This window comes from Schistocerca gregaria, chromosome 9 (genome assembly GCF_023897955.1).
Source record: "Schistocerca gregaria isolate iqSchGreg1 chromosome 9, iqSchGreg1.2, whole genome shotgun sequence".
Classification (NCBI taxonomy): Eukaryota; Metazoa; Arthropoda; class Insecta; order Orthoptera; family Acrididae; genus Schistocerca; species Schistocerca gregaria.
Window position 1 is genome coordinate 179931571 of NC_064928.1, and position 19113 is coordinate 179950683.

The 19113-nt window shown below is 43.9% G+C and overlaps 1 protein-coding gene across 2 annotated transcripts in view; it reads left to right on the plus strand.

The window, feature by feature from the left end:
• LOC126291425 (hypoxia up-regulated protein 1) overlaps window positions 1-19113 on the plus strand; it is an 83901-nt gene that overhangs the window by 31449 nt on the left and 33339 nt on the right. For both annotated transcript variants that reach the window (XM_049984941.1, XM_049984940.1), the window contains exons 7-10: window positions 7618-7767; window positions 8750-8947; window positions 16686-16864; window positions 18366-18625. In XM_049984941.1, the coding sequence (XP_049840898.1) occupies window positions 7618-7767; window positions 8750-8947; window positions 16686-16864; window positions 18366-18625 (787 nt within the window). The remainder of the gene's footprint in view (window positions 1-7617; window positions 7768-8749; window positions 8948-16685; window positions 16865-18365; window positions 18626-19113) is intronic.

Consider the following 19113-nt stretch of genomic DNA (forward strand, 5'->3'; position numbering starts at 1 on the left):
GAGCACTCTTGTATCCTGCAAGTGTGGTATACTGTAGGACGGTGAAGTCGAAATTAATCATTCAGCTTTTTGTGTAGTTGCTCGTAGTTGTCAAGAACAAATAAGAGAGTAATCTACTTAGTTGTGGTATAATTTTCTGTTAGATATGAAAGTAACAAAAAGTTCTTGATGATGCTGAGTAACAGTTGTGCAGCTTGAAGGCTGACTCTACATAAGACATGTTAGTGGTATAAGAACTTCAAGTGTTTTACTCGATAATGGTGTGAAAGCTGAAATCCAGGTACTGCAAAGGAAAAATACAGTAATATTTTATTCTTAGCTCGCAGCATAGTGGAATATGTGTGCTCAAACATTGTTACATGTAACCTGAGAAAATGTGTGGAGAAAAAGCAACCGGAAGTAGATTTATTGATACATGTACAAAGTGCTACAATAATGTGAACAATTTCGCAAGCTTTGTCTCACTTTGTGGCCTGCACGGAATGTATTTATAATTTAATAAGCTTGTGGAACCTGTTATTTGGTTTTAACTTGAGTGTTGTAATTAATCACTTGCGATTAAAAGTTGAGCTAGTTTCTAGTATGGTAACTCTGTATTTTGAACTGAGAGCAACTACTTGCTGGTATATGTGTCGTATGCTAAACAACATTTGGCTAAGTGCTGTGTGTTCCACTCGGCTATACAACAGATTATTTTTAAGTGTTGTACTCGCAGCTGTGACAATGCCGCAGTCTCGGTGAGTAGCAGCTCTCGGTGCAGAAAACAGTATTCGTGTAAATGCCTATGTCAGTGGCTTGTAAACTGGCTAACGGTTCAAATAAAGAGTGAATAACATTATGAAGAGAAGTAAATAATGCAAATGTAAAAAAGGAAAGAACCATTTTGTGTTGTGGCTTGAGAGGGGCCGGAGTGTGCTTCTTTTGCTTTTCAACTTACACAAACCTGCCACTGTCTCCTGTCCAATTGAGGGGAGAGGGAGCAGTAGTGTCTTAGTGCAGTCCCCCCAGGTGGTCCACAACTCTTTTGTGGATATGTGCGTGGCGAGCATGGAGCCCCGGGCCATTGCAGCCTCCTTTCTCTCCAGGGCTGCATTTCCATTCCCTTCCCCTCCTTTCCCCTCGCTGCTCCTTTCCCCTCGCTGCTCCTTTCCCCTCGCTGCTCCTTTCCCCTCGCTGCTCCTTTCCCCTCGCTGCTCCTTTCCCCTCGCTGCTCCTTTCCCCTCGCTGCTCCTTTCCCCTCGCTGCTCCTTTCCCCTCGCTGCTCCTTTCCCCTCGCTGCTCCTTTCCCCTCGCTGCTCCTTTCCCCTCGCAGCTCCTTTCCCCTCGCAGCTCCTTTCCCCTCGCTGCTCCTTTCCCCTCGCTGCTCCTTTCCCCTCGCTGCTCCTTTCCCCTCGCTGCTCCTTTCCCCTCGCTGCTCCTTTCCCCTCGCTGCTCCTTTCCCCTCGCTGCTCCTTTCCCCTCGCTGCTCCTTTCCCCTCGCTGCTCCTTTCCCCTCGCTGCTCCTTTCCCCTCGCTGCTCCTTTCCCCTCGCTGCTCCTTTCCCCTCGCTGCTCCTTTCCCCTCGCTGCTCCTTTCCCCTCGCTGCTCCTTTCCCCTCGCTGCTCCTTTCCCCTCGCTGCTCCTTTCCCCTCGCTGCTCCTTTCCCCTCGCTGCTCCTTTCCCCTCGCTGCTCCTTTCCCCTCGCTGCTCCTTTCCCCTCGCTGCTCCTTTCCCCTCGCTGCTCCTTTCCCCTCGCTGCTCCTTTCCCCTCGCTGCTCCTTTCCCCTCGCTGCTCCTTTCCCCTCGCTGCTCCTTTCCCCTCGCTGCTCCTTTCCCCTCGCTGCTCCTTTCCCCTCGCTGCTCCTTTCCCCTCGCTGCTCCTTTCCCCTCGCTGCTCCTTTCCCCTCGCTGCTCCTTTCCCCTCGCTGCTGTTGGTTTTACAATTCCTTGGTCCCCCTCTGGAGTTTGACTTCCATTACAAAACTTCTCCTCCGTAGTGTGAGCCATTTGGGGAAGAGCACCTTACCTAGTGTCTCCGACGTGCGCCCTCCTAGTACATTCCACCTTCTTTCACGTCGTTGTCTGATACTAGGGTGCATAACCAGCATGCTAGCCAGCCCGTGTGGTGGGATCGCTATGTACCCTTTTGGTCGAGCCTCCTGAACACACAGGGATCGCACTTCTGATACCTGAGCTGTGACCACCTCATGCATGCCTCGGAGTGGTTTCTTGTCATCCTGGAGCATCGGAACTCCCGGCAATGGCCGCCGTGCCAGACGGCCCTTGCTGTGGCTGGGTGGCGCCCGTGAGGAGAGCCCCTGATTGGAGAGGGTGGTATCAGGGCAGTCGCTATGCAAATGAAACGCATACGGGTCCAGAACTCTGGCCGTTCTTCTGCGGCCGTCTCTCTGCGTGGAACTGATTCCTCGAGTGCTGCTTCTCTTGCCCCTTCGGCCTTCCTTTCCGTGGCTACCCTCTGGGAAGAGGGTCAGGCACGTCGGCTAGGGGCGAAACCTTTCCCCCGTTATTTAGTTTGTGCTAGGACTGATGGAGATACTTTCACCAATACCAAACCTTTATTCTTTGTAGAACACATTGAAGACAAGTTTGGCAAAGTGGACCCCCTGAGCAAGATGCGGTCGGGTTCGTTGCTGATAAAAACTGCTTCAGCTGCCCAATCTGCGGCCCTTCGTTCCTGTACCTATCTTGGCACAATTCCTGTGTCCATTACCCCCCCACCAGTCTCTAAATATGGTACAAGGTGTGATTTTTCACAGGGACCTCAACCTTCAAACTGATGAGGAACTTCGAGACAATCTTGGACGGCGGGGTGTTCACTTTGTTCGGCGTGTTCAGAAGGGTCCTAAAGACAAACGTATTGACACTTGTGCCTTTATCCTGGCCTTTGAAGGGGATACTCTCCCTGAGAAAGTTAAGATTATGGTCTATCGATGTGATGTGAAGCCGTACATCCCCCCTCCTATGAGGTGTTTTAAGTGCTTGCGTTTTGGACGCGTCTTCCCGCTGTTCGCAGGCACCTCTCTGGTGACTGGACGTCCACCCTATGAGGGGAGTCCGTGTTCCCCCTCCTGTGTGTGTAAATTGTCATGGTAGTCATTCTCCATGTTCACCAAATTGCCCAGTATTTAAGAAGGAAAAGAAGATGCAGGAGTATAAGTCCCTCGATCGTTTAACCTACACAGAGGCCCGTAAGAAATACACATGACTTCACCCTGAGTCCACGACATCTAGTTACGCCTTGGTTACATCTTCACCCCTTCCTCACCCCATCCCGGACCCCCCCCCCTCCCCTGCGGCTCCCACCCCTTCTCCTCTGGGCACCGCTCCCCCTCCCTAGCCAGAGAAGTGTCCCACTACTTTGGCGTCTACCGGTCAAGGGCACCTCTCCTGGGATGCCCCTTCCCGGCACCTTCCAGGCCAAAGGTCTGCTGCCGCGTGACGACTGCGAGAGCCGCTGTCTGTCGGCCCCCAGGTCGCCCGGTCTCTTTATGTTCCTGATCTTGCTGCAGCTGCCTCCTTTATGCCACACAGCCCTCCTTGATCTCAGCCTGAAAAGAAGAAGAAACGTAAATCCCGGGACAAAGAGTCTCGGTGTCACAGGAGGTCCCTTCTCTGCCTTCACAACCGGATTCTGACCTGTCGTGCATGGATGTCGCCCCCCTCCTTGTCGGTGACAGATGGGGACCCGGCGGTATGACTGTATTTAGCGTGTTCAGCCCCCTTTAAACCACCATTCTGTGGTTCTCCAATGGAATTGTAATGGATACTATCGCCACCTTCCGGAATTGAAATCCCTTCTTTCGTCCTACTCTGCAGCTTGTGTGGTTCTCCAGGAATATCATTTTACTGATGCTCACTCACCGACCCTCTGTGGGTTGCGTGTTTTCTGTCAAAATCGGGTCGGACCCCTGCGGGCTTCTGCTGGCGTTTGTACGTTGGTCCGTACAGACATTGCTAGCACGTGGATTCCTCTTCAAACTACATTGGAAGCGGTTGCTGTTAGGATCCACTTAGACTCCGCGGTCACAGTTTGCAATTCTTATCTCCCTCCTGACAAGACTCTTACACCTGCTGCCTTAACTGCCCTTCTTCGGCAACTTCCTCCTCCCTTCCTCCTCTTTGGGGATTTTAATGCTCATCATCCTTTGTGGGGCTGTGCCTTTACATCTAGACGAGGTCTTCTTATAGACCAATTTATTGCAGACCACGACCTGTGCCTTCTTAATGATGGCTCCCCTACTCATTTCAGTGCCGGTCATGGTAACTTTTCTGCCATTGACCTTTCTCTTTCTTCTCCCTCTCTCCTCCCTTCATTACACTGGTCGCCACACGACGACTTTTGTGATAGTGACCATTTCCCGTTGATTATCTCACTCCCTTCTCGCTCCCCGATGGACAGGTTACCTCGTTCGTCTTTCCAATGCGCCGATTGGCCTCTATACACAGCACAGGTCGTGTTTTCTCCCTCTTTGTCGGGTTGTATTGATGTCCTACGTGACGTGTCTGACGCGATTGTTCGCACTGCTAGCCTTGCTGTCGCGCACTCATCTGGACCATTTCGTCGCCGGCAAGTTCCATGGTGGAGTACGGCCATTGCCATTGCCATCCGTGATCGCCATCTAGTTTTGCAACACTTTAAGAGGCACCCATCCGTAGCCACGCTAAAGCTCGTTATTTAATCAAACATAGCAAGCGGATATGTTGGGAACGATTTGTTTCTTCCCTTGGTTCTACTGTCCCTCTGTCACGGGTATGGGCTACACTTCGCCCTCTCCAAGGTTGCCATCGGCAGTCCCCCCTCCCAGGCCTTCACCTCCCAGATGGCCTTTGTACGGACCCATTAGTTCTTGCAGAACATCTTGCGACTCATTTTGCAGTGGTATCAGCATCAGCATCCTATCCAGCTGCTTTACTTCACCAAAAGCAGCAGGCTGAAGCTTCCACCTTATGTTTCACCCCTTGTGAGTCAGAATCTTACAATGAACCTTTTATTGAATGGGAATTTCTTTCTGCTCTATCTTTTTCTCATGATTCGGCCCCTGGCCCAGATTCCATTCATAACTGACTGCTTAAACGTCTCAGTGCTCCACAATGGCAACATCTTCTTCGGGTGTATAACTGTATCTGGCTCCATGGTGACTTCCCTTCTCAGTGGAGGGATAGCATCGTGGTTCCTGTCCTTAAGCCTGGTAAGAACCCCCTATCTGTTGACAGCTATCGGCCAATTAGTTTAACCAATGTTGTTTGTAAGATACTTAAACGGATGGTAATCCGTCGGCTCAATTAGGTCCTCGAATCTAAGGATCTATTGTCCCCTTACCAGTGTGGCTTTCGAGAAGGACGGTCTCCAATCGATCATTTACTTCCCTTGAAATCCGCAGTTCGGCAGGCTTTTTCCCAGAGCCGCCATTTGGTTGCAGTGTTTTTTGACCTTCGCAAGGCCTATGACACGGCCTGGCGCCATCACATCTTACTTACCCTGCATCAGTGAAGTCTTCGGGGCCCACTCCAGATTTTTTTTATCCGCCAGTTCCTGTTCCATCGGTCATTTAGAGTTTGAGTTGGTACTGTTTTAGTTCTCCACGGTCCCAGGAGACAGGCATCCCACAGGGTTCTGTCTTGAGTGTCCTTTTCCTGATTGCTATCGATGGACTTGTGGCCTCTGTCGATCCCTTGGTCACCCCTGCCCTGTATGTGGATGATTTCTGCATTTGGGTTAGTTCCTCCTCGATGGCATCTGCATAAGAGCAGCTCCAGGGAGCTATACAGTGTGCCTCTGCATGCACCCTCTCACACGGGTTTCAATTTTCTTCTTCAAAATCGCAGGTGGTCCACTTCTGTTGCCGTACTATGATCCACCCTGATCCAGAGCTCTATCTCGCTGCACAACGATTGCCTGTGGTCCCACAGTTTCGTTTCCTGGGTCTTCTTTTCGACAACAAGCTCACTTGGCTGCCACATATCAGATTCCTGAAGGTAGGCCTTCTCCGTCTTTATCGTGCTCTAGTTCTGTCTCGCTTGGACTATGGTTGTCAAGTTTATGGTTCAGCTGCTCCTTCCACACTGCACGTGCTGGATCCAGTCCACCATTGCGGAATCCGTTTGGCCACTGGTGCCTTCCCAACTAGCCCTGTTGATAGTCTCCTGGTTGAAGCTGGGATCCCCCCCCCCCCCCCACCCTCCCTTTCTGTTTGGCAGTCCCAGCTTCTGGTGTCTTATGCACTCACTATCCGTTCCTCTCCTACTAATCCTTCCTATTCTATCCTGTTCCCAGACCACGGACGTCGCCCACCAGACTCCCGCCCATGGGCGGGTTTACTGGTTGGGCTCTGCCTTGCGTCTCTTTGCCATGATTTTCAGCTTCCTTCTTTGTCGTGTCTTCCTTGCTCAACCCCCCCCCCCCCCTCCCCCCTGGTTAGTTCCTTGGCCTCGAATTCAGATGGATCTCCGCCGAGGTCCGAAAGATTCCATCCCCCGGTGGTGTTCCATTCCTTTTTCCGCCGAATTTTATGGTAGTTTTGGGATGCTGTTGTTTTTTACACTGATGGCTCTAAATCTGCTGATCATGTTGGGTATGTCTTAACGTCCTCTGTTGGAACGGAAAATCATCTGGTGACTTTATCTTTGATGTTGGCTATTGATTCCCGGATGGTCTCTCTGGTTCTCGGTTTCCTCTGGGAAAGTGGTTTTTATTCTCAGTTTTAAGGTTTTTTATCTGCCTCTCTGGTGTTGGGGCAGGGTGGTGAGTGTTCGGGTGTCTTCCACTGTAATCCATGTTTGGAGATTCCCGATTCACCTCCCTGACAGAGATCCTCTTTTCTTCCCCTTTTACTCTGTTTTTACCTTTTTTAAGGATTGGTACACTCTAGCAGTTGCACCTTTTAAGTCACAGCTGGTCTTGCCTATGCTGCTTCAGCATAGTGTTGTGTTTGTTCTCTTGTTGACTCCCTCATTTTGTTTTTTACCATTGACAATATGACTTCCCTTTTATTGTTCTGACTTTCCTGAGATGTCCCATTAGTGGAATGGACCTATTTGAAACAAGGGACTGATGACGTTGCTGTTTGTCCCCTTAAATCTCAAAACAACCAACCAATCTTAGTGCAGTGCTGGACCTCCACCTCCAGAAAGCATCGTATAGCCATTCAGTTTCCTTTATAATTTTAGTTTTCTCAACTAAATTACCTATTTGCTAAAAGTAATTGTAAGGTTCAGGTGAAATATTTAAGGTAAATGAGACACTTAGTGAATAACTCACGCCGGTACTCACAGCTTTACTTCTGCCATAGAGCACTTGCCCGTGAAAGGCAAAGGTCCCGAGTTCGAGTCTCGGTCGGGCACACAGTTTTAATCTGCCAGGAGGTTTCATATCAGCGCACACTCCGCTGCAGAGTGAAAATCTCATTCTGGAAACTTAGTGAATACTTTTCATGCTGGCAATTAGTTTGTTGTCAAATGCTTTATTACCTTGAATATATAGTTCCTCGTAATTATTTCATTTACTGTGTTTTTAAGCACACTACATTTTATAATCTTATGACATGAAAAAGCTCTTTTAAGGAGTCAGATTTTTTGACATAATTTCCTACTACACTGTGTATTTATTAATGTTTGCAGGTGGAGGGTCTTTTGGACGATGTGGATTTCAAACTGCTGGTGACTCGCGACAATTTCGAAGAGCTGTGTGCGGATCTGTTTGATAGGATACAAAAGCCAGTAGAACAAGCTCTCAAGGCATCTGGGCTCGACATGAATGTCATCAGTCAGGTTTGTAGACTAGCAAAATTTTATGTGTGTGTGTGTGTGTGTGTGTGTGTGTGTGTGTGTGTGTGTGTGTGTGTGTGTGTGAGAGAGAGAGAGAGAGAGAGAGAGAGAGAGAGAGAGAGAGAGAGAGAGAGAGAGAGAGAGAGAGGGGGGGGGGGGGGTTGTATTTGTGCATCAGCATGCATTAATCAGTAACAGGTTAGCGTGTGTGCTCCTTAACTTTTGTTTAAATTGACTGTGTTTGCAGTAACACAATGACTGTAAACATGACATGTGGAATTGCAGATTGGCACATTGAGAAAACTGTAACATAAATTTTCGGGCAAAGCCTTCTCCAAAAGAGAAATGCGCACACGTTAGATAAGCAAGTTCATCACACACATGACTGCTACCTTGGCATCTCTCTTCTTTGTTCCTGAACAGCTGCATGGGTGAGGGCGAGGGTTCTGGGCCAAGACACAGTAAATCATTTCTCATAATTTCTCTGAGACTAGCGTCAACAAAACATCTGATTCACTTTCATCTGCATAGGTTAGTATTAATAATGCAATGGAGTGTTTGGACTGCTGCCATGTACAGTTTGTGGTAGAGTTTTGTACCGTCGAGAAAGATCTTATTACAGTAATGTATTTAACAACTTGACACATGAGGAAGCACTGTGCCTGTGACATCAGGATTCAAATCTCAGTACTCACTTCCCACACTGGTTCTACAAGTAACTCCTTTGTTCCTTTCCAAAATGTCGTAGGAAATAGTCTCCTTTCCCCGACATCAGGATACTCGCAGACAAGTCATCAGATGTAGTGCCGACGTGAGATTTGTTTAAATCTGTAGGGACATTTTTGCACGATTGGACCTTCCTGGCAATTCCCGTGGTACAAACATTTTCTGCCATGATGACACTTCATACGGCTGAGAGTAGGCACCTCGGCTCGAGCGGAGTGCTACCCCAGGAGGAGATGTATGGTCAGTTTTATAATTGCAGGTGATCCTTGTGGGGGCTGGGACACGCGTGCCGAAGGTGCAGGAGCGGCTGGCAGCAGCGGTGGGCCTCGAGCTGGGGAAAAGCATCAACACGGACGAAGCGGCGGCTCTGGGAGCCGTCTACAAGGCAGCCGACCTCAGCACTGGCTTCAAGGTCAAGAAGTTCCTCACCAAGGACGCCGTCCTCTTCCCCATCCAGGTGAGCTTGGCTCAGATATTATAGTCCAATTAAAACTATGTGGCAGTTTGTCGCTTATCGCTACTGTATGTGTAATTGTGGACCAATGTTTGAGGTGGCCACTGTTAGCTGTGAAAGAAATGGAAGGTGCTCTGTTGACAGACAATTTTTAAGTGACCAGTGGCTGAACTGAACTGTACTAGACGATGGGTTTTGTAGTAAACTACCCACAGTTTTGTGACGTACAGTGCAACCAAGGAAACTGCAATCAACAATCTGTGGCACAATTAGAATAGATTGGTTTGTTCACAGCAACTCTGTATGAGTAAACTCAAGACAGAAAAATTTCTTCTGCAGCAGGATTTCAGTTATAGCGGTAAAAGCAAAATACAGTAAGAAAGAAAGCCCAGACATGGAATTGGAAGTGAATTAATTGTTGTAGTAATTTGGCAACAGCGAATGGTACAGGCGCGATGTTCACCACTTTCATTGGTGGAAACTAACTGCAGCGTATAAAGTGTCAGCTATCAAGTAATTTTTACTGGACTATAGTTTCAAAGGTAAGACAGCAAACTGCCATTTATCTTCTGAGACTGCACAAATAACTAAAGAAAACTATAGTAGCTCGTACTTCTCCCATTGGTGACACAATTTCCTTTACTACTACTACTTATTCTATTTTTACCTTGTTTTTCGATATTGTTCAGATGACTACCATATTTTATGGACTATAAGATGCAGTTTTTTTCTTAGAAAAATTGCCTTCAGAATTCAAGTGCATCTTATACTTGAAATTAATATAAAAATGTCCAGTGTTCGGTTTAAAATTCCCACAAGTCTTAAAAATGGCCATATATTTGATGCTGTGGGAAACCTATCCCTATCTGGCAACATTAGAATCGGCAAGCAGCAGCCGTGCACTGAAGTGATGAGCATGGATTGTGGCAGTTCACAAGCTTGGTAAAGCTATCTGCCTCCTGCTCTTCCATCACAAACCCAGAACACTGTCTAGTCTAAGATGCATTATTGCAGTCTGCAGTGCTAGTGAACTGGAATTTAAAGTTATTTGGGTTACTGGTAACAGCAAAATATTTTGTTAGTAGCTGGTTTTATAATGGAAAAAATAAAAAGTATTCATATGATGCAGGCTATAAATTGAAAGTAATAGCGCATCCAGAACAACATGGAAACAGCAGTCAAGTGGCATCTTAGTCCTACACCAACAGGAATAACCATTAGTGATTAGTGGGCTAGCAAAGGAGAAATGAAAAAAAGAGAGGAAGACTAAATATGTAAATAGATAACTGAATGCAAAATGGCCAACACTAGAAGATAACATATTGAAATGGATTAAAGGACTCTGTCAAAATGGAATTAGAATTAACGCAAAAATGATTCAAATACACACACTTCACGGTAGTGCTACAGTGGAACTTAACAGACTAAAACCACAATGTGTCAGAAAATGCCACAAGAGGATGAAGAGAAAATATTATCTTTCCATCACTTTATCACTCAACTTCGAAAGAAAAGCAGTGTGGAACTAAGCCAAGTAGTGAATGTGGACGAAACTCTTCTGACATTTTATGTGCTGTATAACAGATCTGTTGCATTGAAAGGTGGTAAAACTCCAACCATAAAACAATTGCACATGGAAAAAATGCACTACCGTATTTACTCGAATCTAAGCCACACTTTTTTTTCCGGTTTTTGTAATCCAAAAATCTGCCTGCGGCTTAGAATCGAGTGCAAAATAAGCGGAAGTACTGAAAAATGTTGATAGGTGCCGCCACAACGAACTTCTGCCGTTGAATACATGTAGCGCTACACAGGCATGTTTTGTAGGCACAAACATAAATACTGGAGCCAAAACCTCTGCGTCAGTAAATAAATTAAAAAGTGGAAGATGAGCTTTTTTTCTCCGCCCCGAGTTTCGACCACTGCATTTTCACACATTATCCAATGAAGTAAATACAAATTCCGTATTGTTCATCTTCGAATGTAGCAGCATTTCAGTGTACTACGAAAATCCGACTGGCAAGACTGTCTGGGATGTTTGTCAATATGGCCAACTCTGCGTTCTTAATTATTTTTCCTAGCTGTGAGAAGAGATGGTTGCTAATAGGAACTTTCATGAATTGTGAATCACATGCAGTATTCCCTACACCATAAGAATAATACGAATATAAACATTTCGCCATGTATTCTTTAGTGTTTGCTGCTGTCTCATTTAAATCCTGTCTGCCTAATAAACTACGAAACTAGGGTGAGACAACAGCAAACACGGAAGAATATACATATCATGTCATGTTTATATTTGTATTATTGTTGTGCCTAATAGTGATACAATCAGAAATGAAGCACAGCAATTGACTAGATTTTTAAATCTAAGATGACTCCAATTCCTGTGCAGAATGTAATGTGCAAAAGAGACGTCTGCAAAGATTTTCAAACGGAGAAAATTTTTCGCTAAATTCTCGTTCAGAACATTTATCATACACAGTCTATTATTTGGTTCTTGTTGATCATTATCAGAGAAAACAGCAGTGTAAGTAACAACAAATAGCAGCCTCTTGCCATTGTTTCGCTAATGAGACGATTCCTCTCTTTTGTTTTTTAATTGTAAGTGGTGGTAGCGTGCACAAAAGCAAGCCATGCTGCGAGCGGCGACAGGTCGTAAACACACATTATCAGAATGCGTCAAACAATGCATGACACAGTACAGTAATGCATTTCAGCTTAGAGTGACGTAAACACCTAAAACAAAGGGAACTACACTTATCATATCAAAGGAAAAATAAGCAATCGAGTCAAACCAGACAAAGCATGTGAAAAAGGAAGGGTACCTGTATAAATACGGATGGAGTGCCTGACACATAGCAACGGCTACCTGGTAAAGCTTAACTGCTAAGCTTAAGATTCGAACCAAACTACTGTAGCTGTATCGTCATTTATTCGACCTAAAGTGTGTCTCATATTACAATTGACCAACTTTGTTTCGATTTGGGGCTGCGGCCTAAAACTTTTCTCTCCCCATGAATTTAGTCTCAAATTTCAGGTGTGGCTTAAATTTGGGAAAATTTTTTTTTTCCTTGATTTAGTCTCATTTTTCAGACGCGGCTTAGATTAGAGTAAATACAGTACACTGTTGTCCTTTGATGTTGTGCTGATAGTGCTAGACTTAACCCAATAGTCACTTTGAAGTGCAAAACAATGGGAGAACCTTTAGAAATGCCATTAGGTGATGGTGTTCATGTACATGACGTGGGTTGAACAGATGAGGGCGGTATGAAATACTGGGTTAACAGTGTCGGAAACAAGGAAAGGTGTTTCATTGAAGAAGTGTTCTCTTATCGTGCTAGATCGGTTTATTAGTCACTTGAAAAATTCTGTTAGAGAAATTGCGACCGGGAAATACATAGCTTGCTGTTATTCTGGACTTACTTCACAATTCCAACTTTGACCTTTAAAACGACCTACAACCAAACAAGTGTCAGCAGATAAAACAGTCATGGTCTAGAGTGAGAGAAGACATTATTGTTAAATCTTTCAAAAGTGTGGCGTAAGTAATGCTCTTGATTTGGTTTTATAAACTAATAGGTTTTTTAGTCTGGCTTTGCAATCTAATAATGAAAATGGTAAAAATGTTGTTTTTGAAAAATAATTGCATAAAAATTCAGGTGCATCTTACGATCTATGAAATACAGTATTCGAAAATGGCCTTGGTTTATGAAACTGGCCATGGTGTTAGAAGATAAAATTGCAAATGGTGCTACTGCCTTTTTCCAAATATTGTAGTCCAGTTAGTTTTGTAGTTGGAAGGCAGTGTTTGCTTTGTTGTTTTGCATTCATGCTGTTGATATAGAGTAGGTGACAATTTTTTCAAATGCTCACAAATTTTTGAGACCTATAGGAGAAAAAAACATTTGCTAGTCCTATTTCCCCCCCCCCTCCTTCCCCTCATTAACCATGTACCTTGCTGTTAAATGATGATGGCGTCCTCTTGGGTAAAATATTCCAGAGGTAAAATAGTCCCCCATTCGGATCTCCGGGCGGGGACTACTCAAGAGGATGTAGTTATCAGGAGAAAGAAAACTGGCATTCTATGGATCTGAGCGTGGAATGTCAGATCCCTTAATCGGGCAGGTAGGTTAAAAAATTTAAAAAGGGAAATGGATAGGTTAAAGTTATAGTGGGAATTAGTGAAGTTAGATGGCAGGAGGAACAAGACTTCTGGTCAGGTGACTACAGGGTTATAAACACTAAATCAAATAGGGATAATGCAGGAGTAGGTTTAATAATGAATAGGAAAATAGGAATGCGGGTAAGCTACTACAAACAACATAGTGAACGCATTATTGTGGTCAAGATAGATACGAAGCCCAGACCTACTACAGTAGTACAAGTTTATATGCCAACTAGCTCTGCAGATGATGAAGAAATTGAAGAAATGTATGATGAGATAAAATAAATTATTCAGACGAAAATTTAATAGTCATGGGTGACTGGAATTCGGTAGTAGGAAAAGGGAGAGAAGGAAATGTAGTAGATGAATATGGACTGGGGCAAAGAAATGAAAGAGAAAGCTGCCTGGTAGAATTTTGCACAGAGCACAACTTAATCATAGCTAACACTTGGTTCAAGAATCATTAAAGAAGGCTGTATACGTGGAAGAAGACCTGGAGATACTGACAGGTTTCAGATAGGTTATATAATGGTACGACAGAGATTTAGGAACCAGGTTTTAAATTGTAAGACATATCCAGGGGCAGATGTGGACTCTGACAACAATCTATTGGTTATGACCTGTAGATTAAAACTGAAGAAACTGCAAAAAGGTGGGAATTTAAGGAGATGGGACCTAGATAAACTGACTAAACCAGAGGTTGTACAGAGTTTCAGGGAGAGCATAAGGGAACATACGGCAGGAATGGGGCAAAGAAATACAGTAGAAGAAGAATGGGTAGCTTTGAGGGATGAAGTAGTGATGGCAGCAGAGGATCAAGTAGGTAAATAGACGAGGGCTAGTAGAAATCCTTGGGTAACAGAAGAAATATTGAATTTAATTGATGAAAGAAGAAAATATAAAAACACAGTAAACGAAGAAGGCAAAAAGGAATACAAACGTCTCAAAAATGAGATCGACAGGAAGTGCAAAATGGCTAAGCAGAGATGGCTAGAGGACAAATGTAAGGATGTAGAGACTTATCTCACTAGGGGGTAAGATAGATAATGCCTACAGGAAAATTAAAAGAGACCTTTGGAGAAAAGAGGACCACTTTTATGACTATAAAGAGCTCAGATGGAAACACAGTTCTAAGCAAAGAAAGGAAAGCAGAAAGATGGAAGGAGTATATAGAGGGTCTATACAAGGGCGATGTACTTCAGGACAATATTATGAAAATGGAAGAGGATGTAGATGAAGATGAAATGGGAGATACAATACTGTGTGAAGAGTTTGACAGAGCACTGAAAGACCTGAGTTGAAACAAGGCCCCCGGAGTAGACAACATTCCATTGGAACTACTGACGGCCTTGGGAGAGCCAGTCCTGACAAAATTCTACCATCTGGTGAGCAAGATGTATGAGACAGGCGAAATACCCTCAGACTTCAAGAAGAATATAATAATTCCAATCCCAAAGAAAGCAGGTGTTGACAGATGTGAAAATTACCTAACTATCAGTTTAATAAGTCACAGCTGCAAAATACTAACGCGAATTCTTTACAGACGAATGGAAAAACTAGTAGAAGCCAACCTCGGGGAAGATCAGTTTGGATTCTGTAGAAATGTTGGAACACGTGAGGCAATACTGACCATACGACTTATCTTAGAAGAAAGATTAAGAAAAGGCAAACCTACGTTTCTAGCATTTGTAGACTTAGAGAAAGTTTTTGACAATGTTAACTGGAATACTCTCTTTCAAATTCTGAAGGGGCAGGGGTAAAATACAAGGAGCGAAAGGCTATTTACATGTTGTACAGAAACCAGATGGCAGTTGAGTCGAGGGACATGAAAGGGAAGCAGTGGTTGGGAAGGGAGTGAGACAGGGCTGTAGTCTCTCCTCGATGTTATTCAATCTGTATATTGAGCAAGCAGTGAAGGAAACAAAAGAAAAATTCGGAGTAGGTATTAAAGCCCATGGAGAAGAAATAAAAACTTTGAGGTTCGCCGATGACATTGTAATTCTGTCAGAGACAGCAAAGGACTTGGAAGAGCAGCTGAACGGAATGCACAGTGGCTTGAAAGGAGGATATAAGATATCATCAACAAGCAAAACGAGGATAATGGAATGTAGTCGAATTAAATCGGGTGATGCCGAGGGAATTAGATTAGGAAATGAGACGCTTGAAGTAGTAAAGGAGTTTTGCTATTTGGGGAGCAAAATAACTGATGATGGTCGAAGTAGAGAGGATATAAAATGTAGACTGGCAATGGCAAGGAAATCGTTTCTGAAGAAGAGAAATTTGTTAACATCAAGTATAGATTTAAGTGTCAGGAAGTCGTTTCTGAAAGTATTTGTATGGAGTGTAGCCTTGTATGGAAGTGAAACATGGACGATAAATAGTTTGGACAAGAAGAGAATAGAAGCTTTCGAAATGTGGTGCTACAGAAGAATGCTGAAGATTAGATGGGTAGATCACATAACTAATGAGGAAGTACTGAATAGAATTGGGGAGAAGAGGAGTTTGTGGCACAACTTCACAAAAAGAAGGGACCGGTTGGTAGGACATGTTTTGAGGCATCAAGGGATTACAAATTTAGCATTGGAGGGCAGCGTGGAGGGTAAAAATCGTAGAGGGAGACCAAGAGATGAATACACTAAGGAGATTCAGAAGGATGTAGGTTGCAGTAGGTACTGGGAGATGAAGCAGCTTGCACAGGGTGGAATAGTATGGAGAGCTGCGTCAAACCAGTCTCAGGACCGAAGACCACAACAACAAGTCTTATTGTTGTTGTACCAATTGCTTCCATTCTGTACCTGACTTTTCTCAGTATGGTAGTGAGATGATAAAAAGATGGTGTTGCCTATCATGTAAAGTATGGTGCTGTTACATTTAAAGAAAATTATCAGCAACCAGAAAGCAGAAGCCAAGCTTGGAGAGCATATTGCAGATCTTGAAGGATGGAAGATAGGAAAGATTTTTAAAATTACATTATAAAAAGGATAATCCAGAATATATGCTTTTAAGGGAAACTACTGTTTAATGAATTTAGAAAACATGTTGCATGTCACATTTCAAAGAGCACTGCATTACTTTGCACAATACTTGTCAGAAGCTGAAATTACTTACAAAATTACATGTAAGATGCTGTGCTCCTTATTGGCTTTCCGGTCACTACTGGAAAGTAATTTTCAAATTTATCTTTCTTGTCACTCACTTTTTTCTGGACAATGTTTCGCATTTTCCTGAGAGTCGGAACAGTTTTAAATGAATAGAGCTTATGAGACTAGATTATAGGAAGAGGGCAAAGCAAAAATATAGAAAGAAAATTGGCTGTGAACGCAATACAAGGATAGTCTTTGCTTATATCCAGAAGTGAATAGACAGTTAAGTATTTCTGGGATGATAAACACTAAGATTTGGGACACATTGCCTTCTGGTGGTAAAAAAGTTGTTTGTACTAGTATATTCTGGAGGAAAATATTCATTAAAATTGTTGCAATGTACTTAAGGTTTTGTACCCTCCCTTTTTTTGTTTTACACACACAGAAATAAATTCCTTATGTAAATGTTGTGTAATTGCTCTTCTTTCAGGTGGTGTTTGAACGAGAGTTAGAAAATGGTGCTGGAACAAAACAGATTCGTCGAACCCTCTTTGGCCCGATGAATCCCTATCCGCAGAAGAAAGTACTCACATTCAATAAGCATATGAACGACTTTTCGTTCTATGTAGGCTATGGAGACCTTGATAGTCTTCCTGAACATGAGATACAGTAAGTAGTCCACACATTATTTGTGAATTTTACAGTAATAGAAATGCAGGAGGGAAACAACTAATGAGGATGAGGTAATGTAACTAGATTTGCAAATGAATGACATATGATAATTATATCCAAATACAAAGATCATGTAAATTACCAAACGAAAGTTTTGGTATGTTGACACACACACACACACACACACACACACACACACACACACACACACACACAAATAAATTTTTGTGTTTGTGTGTGTCTCTCTCAACATACCAACGCTTTTGTTTGGTAAGTTACATCATCTATATATATATATATATTTCCCACGAGGAATGTTCCCCCTATTATATACATACAATAATTACCGAGATTCAGAAAATCTGACCAGCTTACCATTCTCCCAACTCTCACTCCAACCCCCCAACTCCCACATCGATTCCAGTTTAACATGGCAGTTCTACTTTGGCCAGTTCCTGTACAGTGGCAGTTAAGTGTTTAATTACCTACATTTTGGGCTGTTACCAGGGGATTAGCAGCTCTTGTGATGGTATTATATCCTGTTTCTTATGTATCCTGGCAGTGTCAAAGTATCTGTCTGTCACCTCACTAGGGCAGTGATACTAGAGCTAAAGCTTCTCTAGCTGCAAAGATGTTGCCTGACAGATTTGTCACTGATTTGGGTCTGTATTGTCATTGTCAATTTTGCTCCATTTGGATTTGGCTGTTGCTACTCGTCTAATGTTGGGGTAGGGCTGGGAGCTATACCTTCCAGAACTTCAGTCTTGTTTATCATAGGCTGAAGCGAGAATCTAGTCACTTGGTGGCATCATGAAACATCTGAAGTGTGGTGAGATTGGTGTCACACGGGGCGAGCATACTCTCTCCCTGAGTAACAAGAGGCTAAAATTGACTACCGAAACCTGAGAGGCCTCGCTCGTCAACTCGAAATGTCGAGTTTTCCTAAGATATTGTTTTGTACCGAGACGTTAGTCACGTTGCTCCTCAAATGCCAGATTCCTGTAGAGAATAATTCTGAGGTACGTCGGGATAGAGTAATGAGATTAACTTATTACAGCTAATCTGTTACTGAGGAAGTTCAGTGTTGAGAAATGCTCCTACCTGCAGCTACCAAGGTGGTGCTCCGTTTTGCTGAAAAATGATATTTTTGGCACACTTTAGTGTTTGTGGGGAAACACTGGGTAATGAACGAGCAAGTGATGCCTCTACTGATAACTAAAAAAACTGGCTGTGTAGAAGTGCCACCAAGGCCAACTTTTAGTTACAGTGTTAAAGTTAAAACTTATACCAAGTTTCTGTCTTTATTCGTGTGTAGGATATAGTCTTCTGAATGTGGCTGAATTTTTTGCTGTGGCAGTGGAAGTGCTACTGCCCAAACACAGCACTTTCCTACAATTCAGATGTTAGAGTAACAATTATTCACAAAGAGCGTGAATGTTTATCTGTGTGTAGATAGTTAGATAACTGTACTTCACATCCATTGTCGTCATTATTTCAGAGCTCTTGGTTCGCTCAACCTGAGTCGTGTGGACCTTACTGGGGTGAGCGAGGCACTGTCCAAGCACAAGGACTCGCACGGAGTGGAATCGAAGGGTATAAAGGCGCACTTCTCGATGGACGAGAGCGGCGTGCTGCAGCTGTCGGGAGTGGAGCTCGCCCTGGAGAAGACGGTCTCCCCTGAGGAGCAGGAGGCTGAGGCCGCCGACGCTGAGGGGACACTATCGAAGATTGGCAGCACCATCAGCAAGCTCTTCACCTGTAAGTAGCCCCGCTACAGCTGACAAGCTGTTTTATATGTCGAACAGGTACTGTGCAAGTCAGCCAGTAAAAGTACAGACGTGGGTTTAAGAAGTTGTAAAAATGTCATTAATTAACGCTGTGACCACAGTAGTGTCCATGCTCATACAGTATCAGCTCAGTATCAGTTGTTTACATGGCTGGCCAGTGTGGTAATGCAGTTTTTCAGTTAAATTGCTCTTTTGTGGGAGTTGTTTATCAAACATTAACATCATCTTCAGCAATTGTTAACAGTGTACATTTATTACATGTGAGTCTGAAATATATCGTGTGTGTGTGTGTGTGTGTGTGTGTGTGTGTGTGTGTGACAGTAATGGAAATTCCTGGATGGAACAAGACATAGAATAGGGGAAAGGCAACCATTCGCCTATAGCAGATCGATGCGCGGAGGATGGAAATGTGTAACAGAAAATAGTATTCCCACTGCCTTTTGAGCTTCAGTTCTTCTA